Source organism: Lithobates pipiens, unplaced genomic scaffold (assembly GCF_037356315.1).
Source record: "Lithobates pipiens isolate NorthernLeopardFrog02 unplaced genomic scaffold, aLitPip1_a1.2 Scaffold_16, whole genome shotgun sequence".
NCBI lineage: Eukaryota > Metazoa > Chordata > Amphibia > Anura > Ranidae > Lithobates > Lithobates pipiens.
In genome coordinates, this window is record NW_027507748.1 from 367,546,057 (window position 1) to 367,564,736 (window position 18,680).

The 18,680-nt window shown below is 44.4% G+C and overlaps 1 protein-coding gene across 1 annotated transcript in view; it reads left to right on the forward strand.

Moving 5' to 3' along the window:
• Positions 1-18,680, forward strand: part of NT5C1A (5'-nucleotidase, cytosolic IA) — a 106,121-nt gene that overhangs the window by 75,394 nt on the left and 12,047 nt on the right. Inside the window, exons 4-5 of the mRNA XM_077482090.1 lie at positions 472-594; positions 10,640-10,824. Coding sequence (XP_077338216.1) covers positions 472-594; positions 10,640-10,824 — 308 coding nt within the window. The remainder of the gene's footprint in view (positions 1-471; positions 595-10,639; positions 10,825-18,680) is intronic.

The following is an 18,680-nucleotide window of genomic DNA, read 5'->3' on the forward strand; positions in this document are numbered from 1 at the left end:
CTGCACCAATTTTTTTGGCAGAGGCAGAGGCTGATGAATCCATGATCCTTTGTGGCTTTGAGGACAAAAAAAGAGAATGGGGGTGGGGGCTGTCGCTCTTTTATAGAGTTATAATGGCTCTGTGGGTTGGCTGGGGGTGGAGCAACCATGTGTATGCTGCCATGAAGGCACCAGGAAAAAGGTTTGCACGAATAAATAAAATCTGATCCTTTTAATCACCCCTGCTAGTGTCAAGTGGTTTGTCTCATCCATGTAAACTGATATATTTTGCTGAAGAGCTTGTACTGTGAAAAACAAACTTACTAGCTGGACCACCAGATGAAAATAGAAGAAAGGAAGCCTAAAAAAGGAAACAAATGCTTCCACCATATCTAATGATTGGTAAGCTGCAATATAATAAATGTTTGCTTTTAGGATTAATACCTCTTTAAGGCTTGAATGTTTGTAATTGCTGTATATTGTTTTTTTCAGATCTTTTTATTGAACGTTTCTGCATGACTGGAGGCAACAGCCCCATTGGCTACCTTAAAGCTTACCATACCAATCTATACCTCTCATCTGATGCTGAGAAGGTACAGGAAGCTATAGAGGAAGGTAAGTAACTGTTTTCAATAGAGTTGAAGTCTGTAAAGTCTGTGAAGTTGATGGCTACATGACTGTTAATTATAATTATACTAAATGCCTTGGTGTTTTCCCTGAGTCAGTTTTGCTTTGGCGCTGGGAGCTTTCAGAGCAGATAGTTTTAGTACAAATATAGAAAAAGTGTGGCGCTTAGATTGTACATGTAATTATAACAATATAATCTTACACCAGTGAAAAAGAGTATAATAATGAATATATAATCAACTTCAATAGTGATTTTTAAAGCTCCTCTTGAATTTATACCGTTAGATAGTTATATATTGTTAAAACAATGCTACATCAAATATACTAAATAGACGAATATATACATATATCCCCCAAAGTGAACGTGTTAAAGTCCATAGATAACAAAAATATCAAAATAGTGATATGTCTTGAAAGATTATAGTGACTTCTGTGAGTGATTTGCAGAAATTCACCACCACTTGAGGGGAGGCTTACCAGATGTTATGGACCCAATTAGGTGTATACCTAATGAGTCACACGAGTTTGTTGGTATAAAAGCACCCGTGGAAACAGCTGGCATTGGAAAACACTACCTGTTCTGTGGCATAACTAAAATGTATAATGTTCTTATTACTTAACCAGAGACAACTGAATATAGTGACCATTAGACAGCAGCAAATCCCTAAGGCCCCTTTCACACGGATGCCATTGGACAGACTCCATTTGCTCCGCTGATCCCCGCTGAGCAGGCGGATGACATGTCCGTCTCCGTTCACTGTGCAGAGTGGAGATGGACCCAGTCCCACTCTCCTCTATGGGGAGATCAGGTGAAAACAGACTGCCTGTCCATTTTAATTCGATCATATCTGATCTGATCCACCAGTTGGATGGAAAATAGGACCACCATCTGTCTGGATTTTGCAGACACGAACAGATCATGTCACTGTTGACATCTGTTGCTACAAAGGGGTGAATGGAGGTTCCAACCAGGTCCGCCTGAAAAACTGACATGTAGACCTGATCGGGCAGCCCATGTGAAAGGGCCCTTACAGGGGATTTAACACTTCCTCACTCTATCCAAAATTAAATAAAAGTTTTGGTTTTACATACACTTTAAGGGCCCATTTACATTTGCTTCAAAATGTTGCATTAGACATGCTTTTTTAAAACACTCTCAATGCCAATCAAAGCACCTTTTTGCTTTGCTCTGCTTTAAAAATATACCCTGCGTTGCTTTCTTGGTGCTTCAAAACATCTCCAAAGCCTCCATAGAAGTCTATGACGATGCTTGCTTACAGCACCTGAATCTTCTGAGAGGCTTTTATTTGGCTTTAGCTTCACTTTGTTTTGGAGGTTTTGTAGGTATGAGATATTCCACGATATTTCAGGATGCACTGGGAAACCAACAATACATCATCACCAGTCACTTCTGTATATATTCTGTATATTCTGGAAGTGTCTGGTGCAAACGTCACATCTGGTGTGGAGTGCAGAGAAGCAGAGGATCAGCAGAGCTGGAGGACCAGAGCAGGAGAAACTAGCAGATGTCACACATGGTGTGCAGCATGAGGACATTATATCAGGTGGTGAGTAGGGACCAGTGGGAGAGGAGGATCATAAAACCAGATGATCAGCAGAGCTGGGGGTTACCACTGAGTGAGGGAACAACAGAGCTGGGAGTTACTACTGAGCGGGAGATCGGGAGATCAGCAAAGCCAGGGGTTACTACTGAGCAGGAAATCCGCAAAGCTGGGGGTATGACTGAGTGGGGCATCAGCTGAGCAGGGGAACTGTTGAACGAGGGTACTAATAAGCTGTGGATGTGCTGAACAGGGATAATACTGAGCTGGAGATCTGCTGGACAGGGGTACTAAGGAGCTTGGTTCTACTGGACCCCTTTAAAACAAATATAATATCAACACACAAGGGCATTCGCAAAGCTTCATATAGCCTGGGTTCACACATATGCAATGCAGAAACCAGCGTAATTCCTGTGCGGCTTCCCGCATCACATATCTCTCACAGGCATTTAACACTGCTTTATGCAAACCACTGCAGGTGTCAATACAAAGCTAATGAAACCCCCAGATTGATTCACAGATCACACGCGAACTGTGAAATGGTGCAGGAATCCGATCACATGGGTGTGAACACCCATGCGACCCGATTCCAGTGCAGACCAAATTTGAATCGCACAAACATCACATGTGGTCTGCACAACCATGCGGTGCGAATCACATGCAACATCTAACACCGCAATAGTGTGAACCCAGCCTAAAGCATCACCCAAACATCACTGAAGCATCACCAAAGCATCAAAAAGCATGTTGAAGTGGTAGGTGCTTTAATGTGTCTTAAAGTCAAAGCAAGTGTAAATGAGCCTAAGGCCGCGTACACACGGGCGGACTGTCTGACGGACAATCCGCTCGTGTGTGGGCTTCAGCGGACTTTTTCAGCGGACAGTCTGGCGGACTAAGTCTTTCGGAATTTCCGTATTATTGTCCGTCCAACTTTGGTTTCAGCGGACAGTCCGCTCGTGTGTAGGCAAGTTGGATGGACTAAGTATGGCGCATGCTCAGAAAGGATTTACACGGCCAAAGGTTGCATTGCAGTGTATTGGACGTCGTATTTCTAGTCCCGTCGTACGTGCTGTACACGTCATCGCGCAAGCTTTCAGCGGACTGTCTGTTCATCGTGTGTGGTCAAGTCCGTTCATTCAAAAGTAGGACGGACTGTCTGTCGGATTGTCTGACGGACTTAGTTGGACGGACAGTCCGCCCGTGTGTACGCGGCCTAAGGGTTAAGGTCTAGTAAAATGTTAAAGCGGAGTTCCAGCCATTTAAAAGTCAGCAGCTACAAAAAGTGAGACACTCACCTGTCCCACGGTCCAGCGATGTGGGTGCAGGAAGCCTGACTCCTCTCCCCCTCCTCTCCGTGGGGCCGGCATTCTAACTGTGGATGCTCACTGCAAGCTGCGCCTTGAATGGCCCGACAATCTTCTGGGACCTGTGACGTGTCCCAGAAGATTGGGGGAGCGGTGATCTTCCTTCCGGCGCCAGGGGAGGAAGTGGGAGCTGGGTGCCTGTAAAGACAGGGTACCCGCCCCCCCCCCCCCCCGAAAAAAATGACATGCCAAATGTGGCATGTCAGGGGGTCACCAGCACTTAAAGCAGAAGTTAAACTTTTGGGTCAAAATCCTCTTTAAGTTTCAGGTTTAGGTAAAGTGTTATTTCAGGGGTACAAGTAACCATTAATGCCTGACACCTCTGCCACCTGCCTCTGGTCTGTTCATTTCCTACTTAAAGATCCACTTGGTTGGTCTGTAGTTTGATTCCATGTTTACTAATTAATTTCATTCAGACAGTGTGTAAGTGGGGGGAAATGTTAAGGGTGACAGAAATTGCTACCAATGAAGAACACTCTCTTTTCAGTAGGTTCGTTTAAGCCTCAGAATCCTGCAGGGGGTCTTCAACCTCCCAACACTTTCCATATAGAAGTAGTCAGAAACCATGTTCCATGAGGCTAACATTACGCTGCACCTCAAACCGTCAGGAGGCAGCCTCCTGGCACTGTGCCACTTCTCCATCCCCCATGGTGCCAAACACCTGATCCTCTACAAGTATAAGTCATACTGTCCCGTTAGCATCACAGAAAAAAAAAATAGGGCAGGGTCTTTTTCCAAGGTACTTCTTATCCAAACATATAGTAAAAGGCACAAAACAATCTTAGAACATTTTCAACAAAAACATTTGTCTTCACAGTGAAGGCAATGCAAGAAAAGGAAGGTTGTGGCATACACATAGCATAATCCTATATAATTCATGTGACCAAAGTTGCTTCCCAATTTATTCAAACTTTGGGGGCCTCAATCTCCAATACCTTTCCCTGTAATGGAAAGTGTGCTGACCCAGAGCTGTATCTCTGAACTTCTCTCTTCACTCCACCACACTGAACCACCCGCCTCCAAAGGGTGGGTACACCCCAACCCATATAATAGGATACCTACACCCTGTTACAGATGGGTAAAGAAAATAATAACTACCTGGTGCTTTGTAGTGGTAATAGAAACTGATGCACACAGGGAGTTGCCAAAGCAGGAAAGAGCCCACAGAGTATTTAAAGTAGCATAGGAAGTTATTGAAATCCCGCTCTTATCCTTTCTAGACAGGATTGTTTGGTTGTGCTTAAGTTAATTCTATACACTATACTTTTAATAGACCACAGATAAATCTTTCAGTCCAACAGTAGGTCAGGTTACAAAACATTCTGGCAGGGCATCCTTGTATGAAAGCAAATGTTATTTCATTCTGGTAGCATTTTGATAGGTCATCTTGTGACTGCACTTGAAACCTAGCCTAGAATGAAGTCTCAAAAGCAACAAGAAGATGGTGTGAGAGAATATAGCACCTGTTTAGTGAATAAGTAAAATGTTAATGGTATTCGGGGTTACCCAAGGTAAATCTATAATTAATTTGTTTTGTAATGGTATAGCCACAGTTAATTATTTTTGTCAAATTTGTGTGGAAGAGTCATGCCATTCATAAAAACAAAAGTTTACCACCACCTACTACATGAATTATTCTATTTCCTATTATTTTACCTATTTTCTTTACTTTAGTAGCTTGTAAGGGGGTTTCTTCTTTAATGTGTAGACCCTGTCTGACAGGGTCTGTACTCTTCTGGTGTTCTGCACCTTTATTATATAAGGCTGGGGAGGAGCCCATCTGGATTGAATGTGGAGAGAAAGAGAAGCCATGTAGAAGCAGTATCGTAAGACACTGTAAGCCCTTGTACACACGGTCGGAGATTCCGTCGGAATGTTTCCGATCGGAGCGTTTTGTCAGATATTCCGACTGTGTGTGGTCTGCATCGGACTGTTTCCGTCGGAATATCTGTCGGACCAACTTTTCCAACTTGCCAGAAATATTTTCCGACAAAATGCTCCGATCGGACATACTCCGATCATGTGTAGCCTACTCCGACGGACAAGATGCATGCTCAGATCAAATTCCTAGACCAAAGCTATTGGCTCCTAGCCTGAACGTAGTCCCGTCATAGTGAAATAACGTCATCACGTTATGTACAATCAGATTTTTTCCGACAACTTTGTCCGACCGTGTGTATGCAATATCACTTCCGGACCTCGTCCGGAATGAATCCATCGGATTTGGTCGTCGGAATCTCCGATCGTGTGTACAAGGGCTTAGGCTTAGAGCCTAAAGAAGTCACACCATGAGTAAACATTTATTAAACTCAGCACCCCTCCTAGTTAGAAATTGGGGGACTTTTACTGACGGAACACTGAAAGATATGCATGTAGTTGGAAGGATGTTTACAACTATAATGTACAATGTACAATTGAAAGTTTGTGAGATGCCTTAAGAAATGTTTAGTAAAGTTCAATAATTTCCCTTTGGGATTAGTATTCGGAATAAAAACCACTGTAGTGCCTCGTTGCCGAACACAGGTAAAAGTACGTTATGTCAAGTGACATTGCTATTGGGGAATGTTATTTGCCTCTTATGCCACGTATAAATGATTGGAAATTCGGCCAGCAAAAGACCGATGAGAGCTTTTGGTTGGAAAATGTGATTGTGGGTATGCTCCATCGGACTTTTGCTGGCTGAATTTCAGCCAGCAAAAGATTGAGAGCATATTCTCAATTTTTCGGTTGGAAAAAGCTCCTATCCGAAAATCCATTCGTGTGTATGCAGTTCTGATGTGCAAAAACGCATGCTCAGATTCAACTATGAGATGAAAGCTATTAGCTACTGGCTATTGAACTTCATTTTTTTTTAGTCCCGTCGTATGTTTTGTATGTCACTGCGTTCTCGACGGTTGAAATTTGGTGTGGCCATGTGTATGCAAGACAGCTTGAGCGAAATCCCATCGTGAAAAGCATCAGAGCTTTTGTCAACCAAAATTTCCGATCGTGTGTACGCGGCATTAGAGCTGAGGAGCACAGCCAATACCTTAGGGGATTGTTTAGTATCCGGCTAGGCTTGGGAGTGGGTCCGGAGACAGAGAACTCATCAATGTAGTGGCTGGGCAGCTTCCCTGGATGTGCTTACAACATACCTAGGTTACCACTTATTGGCCCTTAAGGAAGGATGAGACTTGCGTAGAAATTGTATTTGGAACTACCAAAGGTAAAGTGTAGAAATGTTGCTTCGAGCCTCACACAAAGAAGCTTCTAGAACCTATTTGCATGTGTGGAGCGGGTAGAGTGGAGTGGACCACTGCAAAACTGCAATCAAGACACCTGGGCTGGGAACTAGCTTAAAAACCAGGCCCCTAAGTGAGCCTGTCAATTAAACCTATTTTTATAATATACATCACAGATATACAGTGATCTTTTTTATCTTCTTTATCATGTGATACATTTTTTTTTTTATTTCTCTTTATTGAAAGTTTTCTTTTGAGATACAAAACAGGGCTTTTGGGGCATACCCCGGCCAACCAGTGCACACGGACATGTGCATAACATAACACTACTCAATTCTATGCTCAGGTAACACGTTAGAATTTTGCAAAGAGATGTTGTTTTGTGGGAAACTGTCTCCCGGTTTTAGTTATTGGCCCTGGACTCTATAAGGGCAATTGAGGATAGATGTGAAATGCATGCAGAGTTTTTGGTTTTTAATATGACCTCTCCAACTAACCAACAGGGGTCTAGGCTACAGCGCTCAGAAGATCCAGATAAAGATGACAGAAATCTATCTAGGTTAATCCCCTAAGAGCTGATCATCTATTGTGGAGTCGGAGTCCGTCCATAAATGCCAGACCTTGTCATATTTTTTGGGACATCCTCGGGACAAAAATGTTGCTTTTATAGAGGGGTATCATTGCGTTAACCATTTGTTTCCATGAGGACAGTGTGGGAGGAGTAGGTGATCTCCACTTCAATACAATGGCTTTCCTGGCATAAAATAAAAGGATACCTAATAGGGTGCGTGTTGCTTTTGCAAACGCCAGCTGTTCCACCAAGCCAAGGAGGCAGACAATGACTGTCAGGGGAATAGGCATAGTAGACAAACTATGAATGAATTGAGTTACCTCCCTCCAATATTCCTGAATTTGTGGGCAATCCCAGAATATATGCGCAAAAACTACAGGAGTACCAGAGCATCTCCAACAGCTGGCCGACACAGCCGGGTACATGCAGTGGAGGTGCTGGGGCGTATAGTAGATCCTGTGTAGGATTTTGAATTGGATCAGTTTATCCCTAGTAGCAACCAGCGGCTGGAATGGATAATCCCACATGTCCTCCTAGTCCTCGCTGTCCAGCTCCTGCACCTCTGCCCGCCACAGATCACGTAAACCATCCAATCCGACCTGAATGGACGGTAGAAGTGCTCAGTAAATTTAGGATAGTGGTTTTAAGAGACCAGCATCTTATAGAAGGGTCTCCATGTCATCATATTCCAGCCAAAGCTGAACTGTCTTGAACTGTGAGTCAAAGGCATGGCGGAGCTGCAGGAACCTGAAGAAGAAAGAGTTCGGAAGTTGGAATTTATTTTTCAGCCTATCAAATGTAAAGAGTCCTGACTCATCACAGATATCCCTCAAATATTTGATGCCCTTATCCGCCCACAAACCCAGGTCCTGTAGAGCATGCAATTATTTCAGTCTTGGGTTACACCAGAGTGGTGTATTAGGGAACCATTTGGCCCTTGCCAGATTGGGTTTAATCACTACTGTGTGCCAAGCCTTAATAATTGCCTTCATCGCCATTGTTAAAGGTACTTTAAGGCTCCCCGACCCCCTATAGAGGGCATTGCAGAGGGCCTCAAAGGATATCATGTGATGAATTTAAAAAGAAATTGAATGTGAATCTTTCTATTCTTAATTTATCAAATTGCCTTTTTTTGTTGGCCCTCTTGCTGGATTTTACAAGTTTGAAGCTTTCATGGCTTCACATTAAATATTTGTATTTAGTGTCAGCACGGACCTTTAAAGACCTGCCAGAGGATCTGTGATGTTAAATTCATCTTGTAGTTGGGACCAAGCTACGCTATGTGGCCAAACTCTAGAGCTGGGGCTCTACTGTTAAGCAGGGTATACACAATCCGTTTTTTTCATTCATCCAGCGAGCTGAAAAAAATAAACTTTACAGATCCTCGCATTAACACAAGCATTGTGATGAACCGGCTGATTTTTGGTCCATGTATACCCTGCTTTAAATTGAGTTTTCTAGGCTGTCCTTTGTCTGCTAAGCATGTGCACAGATGGCAGTTTCAAGCCTTTACACTTCATCCCTTGATCAAGTCTATAATAACCCTCAAACACCTGGGGTGGTGTTTGCAGTGCCGTGTAGGTCCAACATGGTTCAATATAGGGCTCTAGAAGTACAGCCAAAGACCCTGGGATCATGTGTCATATGGGCCTGGGTCATCTGACATGTGTTCCATGAGGGAAGCCCTCTTTCACCGCTAGGAAGGTGACCCCTTTTCCTAACTCTCACCAGCTTCTAAGCTAATCACGCTTGCACTAAAAAAAATCAAAGATGTTACCCAAAAGTTTACGGAATACAAGGTCCCCGATGATCCGGCCTTCTTCCTATTGCATGTAAACACAATGTCCACCAAAAAGTATAAAAAATCTATTGTGTGCCATCTAGTAAACGCGGCCAGAGCCTGCGTCCCAACGTCTACTGGAAAAACCAAACACCTCCATCGGTGGTGTCGTGGATTCGTAAGGTGGAGGACATTAGTAAAATGGAAGACCTGGTACTCTCTGGGAGGCAACAGCAAGAAGAATTTAAAAAAACATGGGCTCTCTGGCAACAGTTCATCCTCACCTCTGAAGGTGTATCACTTAGAACATTGTAGGGTAATTAATAACCTGAAGAACGGGGGATAAAGTTGGGCGCTGTCCTGAATCAACCAGAACTCCCCCCCTCCCCCCCCCATCCCACTCCTTCCTCCACCCCTTCCCTCTTTTTTTTTTTTTCTTTCTTCTTTCTTTTTTCTCTCTTTCCCTACATGTTGTTCCATACCATTCTTGTTGACCTTGAGCCCCGGGCGCTGGACCTCGCCCGGGGAAATGAGAAGCTAGAGGAGAGGGAAGCAAAAGACAGAAGAGACGTAGGCTGGTAATATTAGCCCTACTCACTAACAGAGGATCTTATACTTGCAAGTCTTTGACTGGCCGATTATAACTTGAACTAGCTCATCCACTTGATCTATGTTAAGTATGTGATATATAGCATATCTGCCTCTCCCTCCATATGTATGGCGAACCCACTCTGTATTTCCCATCTTTTCCCCTTTGTTTCTAAAAATTGTGTGTCTATTGTTTTGTACACACCCGTATTGGGCACAGTTTGCATAAATAAAACTTATATTTGAAAAAAATAAAAGTAAATCAAAGATGTTAATTTCCCAGATATTGGCTGTGCGTTCTGATTCACACTTTTAGTCTCTTACTTCACACCACATGGAGCTTGCTCTTTGCATTGAACTTTTTTATCTAAAGTAAGTAAAAACAGTCTACAATCACAACAGTGGGATCAGTGCAATTCCACAAGTATGGTAAATAATATACCAGCAGTCCATAAAGATAATAGCATCCCATATTAGTGTGGCTCCTCAATAAAGTCTTGCGAGATGGAGGAAAGGAGAATTGTGGTACTTACAATTACTATGAAATTCCTTCTGCTTAATTCCTAGTCAAAGGTCACTCAGTTCCTGACTAGACCTCTTCCCAAAGGGGGTCTGACTGCCGGAGACAGGCTGGGGAAGGAAGCATTAGATGATGCCGGATATCCTCCAGCCAGGAGATTTTGCAGGTTCCGGCTTGCAGCAGCTTCTAATGCACACTACGATAAGCTCACAGCGTGCAGTGAAATCGGGGGGAAAAAAATCCATTACTGGATAGAAACGTGTATAACCATGTAAGGCTAAAGGCAAGGTTGAAGTTCATCTTTAGATGCATTACTGGTATACAATCAGACAACCAAAATGAGTCAAGTCGTTAATAAAAACAGAAATTGTTATAAACAATCTTAACAAGATTTTTATTTTATTTTTATTTTTTTAATCGCTTACAGGTATTGCAGCTGCCACCATTTTTAGCCCCAGTCATAATGTGTCTATTAATGAAGATCAGCTGCGAGTGGCATTTGATGGAGATGCTGTCCTTTTTTCTGATGAATCTGAGAAGATAGTGAAGGAGCATGGCTTAGATATGTTCTTTGAACATGAGAAGGCTTATGAGAACAAACCACTGTCACAGGTACTTTCATCCTTGTATTACTTGAATTAATGTTTTGTTAGCCCTCTTCTTTTACCTGGGATTTGTTTTTAATGGGCTGTTCTAAAAGGAATTTTACTGATAAATCCAAGCTAAGACAAAAAATCAACTTTTTCTTAAAGTCTGTGCTGACCAACCTTATTCAGCAGCCAACATAAACAGACAACATGCAGTCTTTAGAAACAATCATCAGAAAAGGTATGCAGCGCTGTGAACTTGAATCCAAAGTTAATAAAAAGTAAAAACCGGGTATCTTCTCATACAAATACTTTCCTCCACAGTTTCTGCACCAATAAAATACTCACCAGATGCACTGACCATACAGTACACAGAGGTCAGGTTTTTACTTAATCAAACCATTAAGGCCCCTTTCTCAAGGCCGTTCTGATCAGATCTGCCTTTCAGTTTTTCAGGTGGGCATCAATAGGTAGGGCTGTCTGTGTCCACTCTGCATAAATTGATCGGACACGAATGTGACATCCGTCCCGCTGTGCTCTACTCTGCAGGGTATCAGCTTACAGATCCCCTGCTGGTCAGAGCAGAATCTGCCCTGTGTGAAATGCCCTTATGGACAGGGCTGCCATCTGCCATTAGGATTACAAAAATTAAAAAAATGCTGAAAAGATTTTTCCAATTTTTAAAAAAAAATGTACAATTTTTTTTTTTTTTTACAATTTTATTTTTACATTTTTAAATGATTTTTTAACAACACTGTTGGGGGGGGGGGGGGGGGCTTGGATGAAATATCAGGGACAGATCCCTGATTCCTCAATTCCTTTCTTTGTAGCCTTAGAATTAAAGATGAGGAGATCAGGAGACAGAGGCTTCTGTTCATTCACAAACTGAAGCATAGTAAACACAGTTCACCGTGTCCAATTCAGAAAAGGAAGGGGCCAGTAAAAGACATATTTACCAACCCCTTCCCCCACTGTCTTTCTGCTTTTGCACCCACAGCAACCTCCACAGTTACACTCAGGGCCGTTTTTAAGGCAGGGCAAAAGGGGCAGCTGTCCTGGGCCCTGTCATTGTTGTGGGGCCCAAAGCAGTTGCCTCATACTTGCCAACTATCCCAGTTTAAATTCCCTCATCCCTTGATCCCTTTAGTCCTGTGCTGTGTCCCAATAAATTTAGTGTGAAGTGCTGCTACTAATGCTGCCCAGCTCTGCCCTATTGTTGTGTACAGGTGACTCACCTGCAGACCCTGTGTTTACATGTAAATTATCGGCATTCACATGTAAATAGCCGTGTCATTCATATGTAAAAAGCGGCGGCCGGCGGTATTGATATGTATATCATGCCCTCCTGACGTCATATCCACAGTAATCTCTAGCAACCAATCAACAAGCAGAAATCATGTTCTGTAATCTCTAGCAACTAATCAGTGAGCCGTAATGTGTGCTGTAACCTCTAGCAACCAGTCAGTGAGCGGTAATGATACACTGTAACCTCTGGCAACCAATGGCAATAGCTGCCTGATCTGATTCAGTAAACTGATTTTGAGTCTAGCTGCTATTTATTGTATGTCTCAGAGCAAGTGGAGAGCGAAACTGCATGGGGGGAGGGGCCCAAGAAAAGTTTTGCCCAGGGTCCAATCAATATTAAAGATGGCCCTGGTTGCACTCTGTACCTACTACAGAGAGGAGTGTATTTGCACTTGTCACCAATCAAAGCTGTTTCCTTCAGTCTGTGATAGTTTGCTCCCACATGTGTGTAAGAACTCCTGGGATCCTTAAGACAGCTTAAAGCAGCGTACACACGGGCGGACTGTCTGGCCTACTTAGTCCGCCGAAACACATTTCAGCGGACAGTCCGCTCGTGTGTGGGCTTCAGCAGACTTTTTCAGCGTGCAGTCTGGCGGACTAAGTATTTCGGAATGTTGGAAATACTGTCCGCTGGACTCGCATTTCGGCGGACAATCCGCCCGTGTGTGTGCCAGTCCGCCGTACTTTTGAAATGAGCGGACTTTTCCCGCCCGGAGAAAAGTCCGCTCATTTCGAGCGGGTATCCAGGTAGGCGGGGCCCGCGACGGAGACGTCGCTGGCCCCGCCGCCTGGTATGGACTTAAAGGGGAACCCCAACGCCGAAAAAAATCGGCGTGGGGGTCCCCCCCAAGTCCACAACAGACCCTTGTCCGAGCACGCTACCCGGCCGGCCAGGAAAGGGGGGCGAGCGAGCGCCCCCCCTCCTGAGCCGTACCAGGCCGCGTGCTCTCAACATGGGGGGGTGCCTTGGGGAAGGGGGGGCCGCGCGGCCCCCCCACCCCAAAGCACCTTGTCCCCATGTTGATGAGGACAAGGGCCTCTTCCCGACAACCCTGGCCGTTGGTTGTCGGGGTCTGCGGGCGGGGGGCTTATCGGAATCCGGGAGCCCCCTTTAATAAGGGGGCCCCCGGATACCGGCCCCCCACCCTATGTGAATGAGTATGGGGTACAATGTACCCCTACCCATTCACCTGTGAAAAAAAAGTACAAAAAAAACACAACACAGGGTTAAAATATTTTATTGCACAGCTCCGGGGGTCTTCCGTCTTCGGGGGTCTTCTCGCCGGACTCCTCCGCTATCTTCTTGTAGCTCTTTTGCTAGCGGAGGAGTCCGGCTTTCTTCCTCGCCGCCGGCCTCTTCTCCCGACTTCGGGGGTCTTGTCCCCCTCTTCGGTTCTTCTGCCGGGCCACTGCGCCTTCCTATAGCTCTTTTACAGGCGGCGGCCCGGTCTTCTGTCGCCGCCGTCGCCGCCGCCTTCCGTTCTTCTTCTTCTTCTTCTCCAGGAGATGTTGCCTCGACGATCTCTCCGGCCGGAATGCCAGGGACGCGCTCCGCTGCCACTTATATAGGGACAATGGGGCGGTGTCACATGGCTTTATGTCACATGGGTTGGTCACATGGGTTGATGTCACATGGAGACTATGACATCGTAAGGGGGCGGGGTCACCATGTGACCAACCCATGTGACATAAAGCCATGTGACACCGCCCCATTGTCCCTATATAAGTGGCAGCGGAGCGCGTCCCTGGCATTCCGGCCAGAGAGAGCGTCGAGGCAACATTTCCTGGAGAAGAAGAACGGAAGGTGGCGGCGACGGCGGCGACAGAAGACCGGGCCACCGCCTGTAAAAGAGCTATAAGAAGGCGCGGTGGCCCGGCAGAAGAACCGAAGAGGGGGACAAGACCCCCGAAGTCGGGAGAAGAGGCCGGCAGTGAGGAAGAAAGCCGGACTCCTCCGCTAGCAAAAGAGCTACAAGAAGATAGCGGAGGAGTCCGACGAGAAGACCCCCGAAGACGGAAGACCCCCGGAGCTGTGCAATAAAATATTTTAACCCTGTGTTGTGTTTTTTTTTGTACTTTTTTTCCACAGGTGAATGGGTATACACAGGACACAGTGAGGTAGGCAGATCTGCACAGGACACAGGGAGGCATGCAATAGACACAGTGAGACATGCAGCTGCAGATGGGCATTGTTGACCCTCTTTGCCACTTACAGTAGCTTCTGCATTTGCCACCCCCGGCTTATACTCGAGTCAATAAGTTTTCCCAGTTTTTTGTGGTAAATTAGGGGCCTCGGCTTATATTCGATACTCGAGTATATACGGTAGGTCACAGGACTTTAAATGAGGAAAATCACTTCTAAAAACAAATTAGTACACATGATTACACATTTAATACATAACATGTTTCATATTAACAGTTAATAGACACAATAGAATTCCAAATAAAACAAGGCAATGAGCTGATCCATAATAAGTTACTATAATACACAATACACAATATAAATTCATAAAAAAATCTTGAGATTTTTTCAGATAGAGATATATATAGGGATCCACAAATTCTTGGCATCCTACAGCTCTACGCATTTCAGGAATCCCTGTTCACTCAGGAACAGATGCCAGAAAATTAACTAATGCCGTGTACACACGATCGAAATTCTCGTCGGAAGAAGCTCTGACGTTTTTTCCGACGGAATTCCACTCAAGCTGTCTTGCCTACACACGGTCACACCAAATTCTGATAGTTTAGAGCGCGGTGATGTACAACACTTACGACGGAACTAGAAAAGGGAAGTTCAATAGCCAGTAGCCAATAGCTTCTGTCTCGTCGTTGAATCTGAGCATGCGTGATTTTTTGGAGTGTCGGAATTGCATACAAACGATCGGAATTACCGATAGAACGTTTTTCCGTCGGTAAAATTGAGAACATGCTATAAATTTTTGGCTGATGGAAATTCGGACAGCTAAATTCCGATGGAGCATACACACGGTCGCATTTTACGATGAAAAGCTCTGTCTTTTTCTGGCCGGAATACCGACCATGTGTACACGGCATAAGAGTGATAAAAAAATGCCAGAAGAGTAATATAGTATACAAAATAGAGGACTCTCAAGACTAAAAAAAAAAAGGGGGGGGGGAATAATATAGGCAAATAGCCTTATGACTTACGGGTCAGCTGATGCAGGATGTATGTTACTGACCAGATCACCAGGTGAGAACAGAGGGAAAAAAGAAAAGAAAACTGATGTAGCCACCACATTTAATGATTTTGTTTTTTGGTTTGGGTTTAATACTGCTTTAAGTGTAATGTAGACGTGACTGTAGAGAACAGTTGTTTGTTGTAGCTTTACCATTGAGTTCTTTCCAAGTGTATCCAGTTTCAAAATGGCATGTGATTGCAAAGCAGCAGACTATTATAATACTGTACTCAAAACTGTAAATAGTTTCCAAAGGGACCTCTGCTGGCTCTACAGCCATCCAAATAATTTTGGCTAAACTTAGAAAAGCCAACTTTTCTATTTATTTATTGCAGGCATTTGTTTAGTGCTGACAATTTATGCAGCACTTTACATACTGTGCATTCAACCTAGTCTCTGCCATCAAGGAGCTCACATGCATACATAGACACATGCATGTACTAGGGCCAGTTTGCCTACTAGTATGTTTTTTGAGTGTAGTAAAAAATGGAATAAATGACAAACAAAAATGTAAAAAAGCTGCATCAGCCATTGCAGCATTACAGACACCATTATTAAATAAAATTTGTTTAAAAAAAACTCACAAAAGTGTTAAAAACACACGCATAGCTGGCGCTGCCTTCAGGACAGAGGCACCCTACTTCACATATATTGGGCCTGCCCTTTGATAGCCCCATTCTGGACATCAACCCAACAGCTCCTTGGCCGGGTATTTGAGGTGCCTATCCCGTTTACGCCCAAGTTCTATCTTTTTGGCCTGTCCCAACCGCGGATGGCTAAGCCGTCTCGGCAGCTTCTGCGGCATATCCTTACTGCAGCTCGCTGTCTAATAGCCCTTAACTGGAAGAGTAGACTGGCCCCATCTATGGAGGCCCTCTACTCCAGGATTAAGGACGTAGAATTAATGGAGAAGATGACGGCCAGATTGAGGGACAGGCTGGAGGAATTCGACCGAATATGGGAGAGATGGCGACTGCGGGAAGACTAGGGGCGAAATGGGTGAGGCATGACGACCTGGATTTCTGGCACTTTCTCCTCTTTCTTTTCTTTCTTTTCTTTCCCCTTTCTCTGTTTTTCTTTCTCATCTCTATAGTTTTTATAGCGATTCTCACTTGCTATGCATTTTATGTTTGGTTTAGGCCACTGGGCAGCACGTACTGGGTCATGGGGGCTATGGGGCGGATGGCTGATTTTTGGTGCCCCCCGCCCCGTGACACTCCATCGCCCGAAACACTGGACTCTATGGCACATGTTTGTGCTCCGCTGCTGCCTGTCACATACCTATATTTACTTCTGTATAGCCCTATATGTGATTGTCTCTTATTGCACTACTGTACTGTTTCTATGCCTATGTTTTCACTGATGGTGAATAAAACGTTATTTGGAAAAAAAAAAAAAAAAAAAAAAAAAAAAAAAAAACACACGCATATATCCAAACCAGTATCAGCATTTCTTATGCCGCGTACACACGAGCGGACTTTTCAACATCCAAAGTCCGAAGGACCGAGTCCGTCAGACTATCCGATCGTGTGTGGGCTGCAACGGACTTTTGATTCACCAAAGTCTGACGGACTTTAGAATATGGAACATGCTTCAAATTTTCCCGAAGGAACTCCGCCGGACCCGGTCCCCTTCGAAAACTCCGCTCGTGTGTATGCTACTCCGACGGACTAAAACCGACGCTAGGGCAGCTATTGGCTACTGGCTATGAACTTCCTTATTCGAGTCGGGTCGTACGTCATCACGTTCGAATCCGTCGGAGTTTAGTGTGATTGTGTGTGGCCAAGTCCGTTCGGCCGAAAAGTCTGTCAGAACTCCGTCGGAATTCCAGCAGAACTCCGACGGAACTCCTTTGGAAGTCTGTCGGACTTAAGTCCGCTCGTGTGTACGGGGCATTAGAACCTCCATGACCAATAGACAAGACCTCTTTAGCATTCAACAACAAGTAATACATGCAAGTATGCTGATGTGTTTAAAGGGCTCTTTCTCAGAGCTAACTTGCTGACCTACCTGCATGCCTTTAAATATTCTTAGTCCAATATGAGGTAGTTATAAGCCCCTGCCCTAGTGAGGCAGTGCTTTCCAATGTGGTTTAACCCATTGATAATGGCAGTCCTCAAGTAAAACAGATCAGCCTAATCATGGGACAAATAACTCAGAAGTCAAAAGGTAGTTGCATGACCACAGGGGTGATTATGTAGGTGTTCCCTAATAATTGTCTTTAGCCTATCCCCAGATTACACTCTTATGTAGCCATTCATCAAAACAAAACTCATTGTCACATACTGTATAAAATGCTACACTGCATTAGGCTTCCTGGTCCTAGCATGCATGTTCGGGATTGCAGGCTCCATATCAATTCAGTCTCCATGTCTGCTATGCAGTGCAGTTCCCTATGTGGTAGGAAACTAGAGAAAACCCACACAAGCATAGGCTGAGATTTGATCCAATGACCCTAAGCCCTTGTACACACGGTCGGACATTCTGACAACCAAATCCGTTGGATTTTGTCTGACGGATTTTGTCCGAAACTGTTGCATACACACGGTCGGACAAAGTTGTCGGAAAATCCGATTGTACATAACGTGATGACGTTATTTCGTTACGACGGGACTACATTCAGGCTAGTAGCCAATAGATTTGGTCTAGGAATTTGATCTGAGCATGCGTGGCACTTTGTCCGTCGGAGTAGGCTACACATGATCGGAGTATGTCCGATCGGAGCATTTTGTCTGAAAATTTTACGGACAAGTTGGAAAACTTGGTCCGTCGGATACTCAAGCGGAAACAGTCCGATGGAGACCACACACAGTCGGATTATCCGACAAACCGGTCCGATAGGACACATTCCGTCGGAATCTCCGACCGTGTGTACAAGGGCTAATAGGGCAAGACAGAAATAATACTCACCTAAGCCACTATGCTGCCCCTTTATTTTTCTGAGGGACCCCAGACAACCACCGGACCCCAGGGGCCAGCTCGTGTACACTGTGGGTGATCCAGTACTGCTAAGTCATTTTTAATTTGTGACGCTAGGCCCTAGTTTGATTTCTACCAAGGACACTACCGGCATAAAAAAATGAAAGGGTAGTTGCGCGTTATGGACCTAATGCTATGCATCTCTATAGCTGCTGCCTCCACTAAAACAGCTACCAAGGTAGATGTGGCACTGCTTGTGGTAAAATGTGCTAATACGTGTTACAACATGTGTCTCAAAAAATGAACATGTGATAACTCATTGTTATATGCTTCTGTAGTTGATGGTAGACCTGTCACTTTGACCTTTTTTTGCACCATAAGTGGCACCTTTATACTATTGTATTATGAATGTTCACTGAATACAGCTGTCATAGATGTTTTTCTATCTACCACAAAC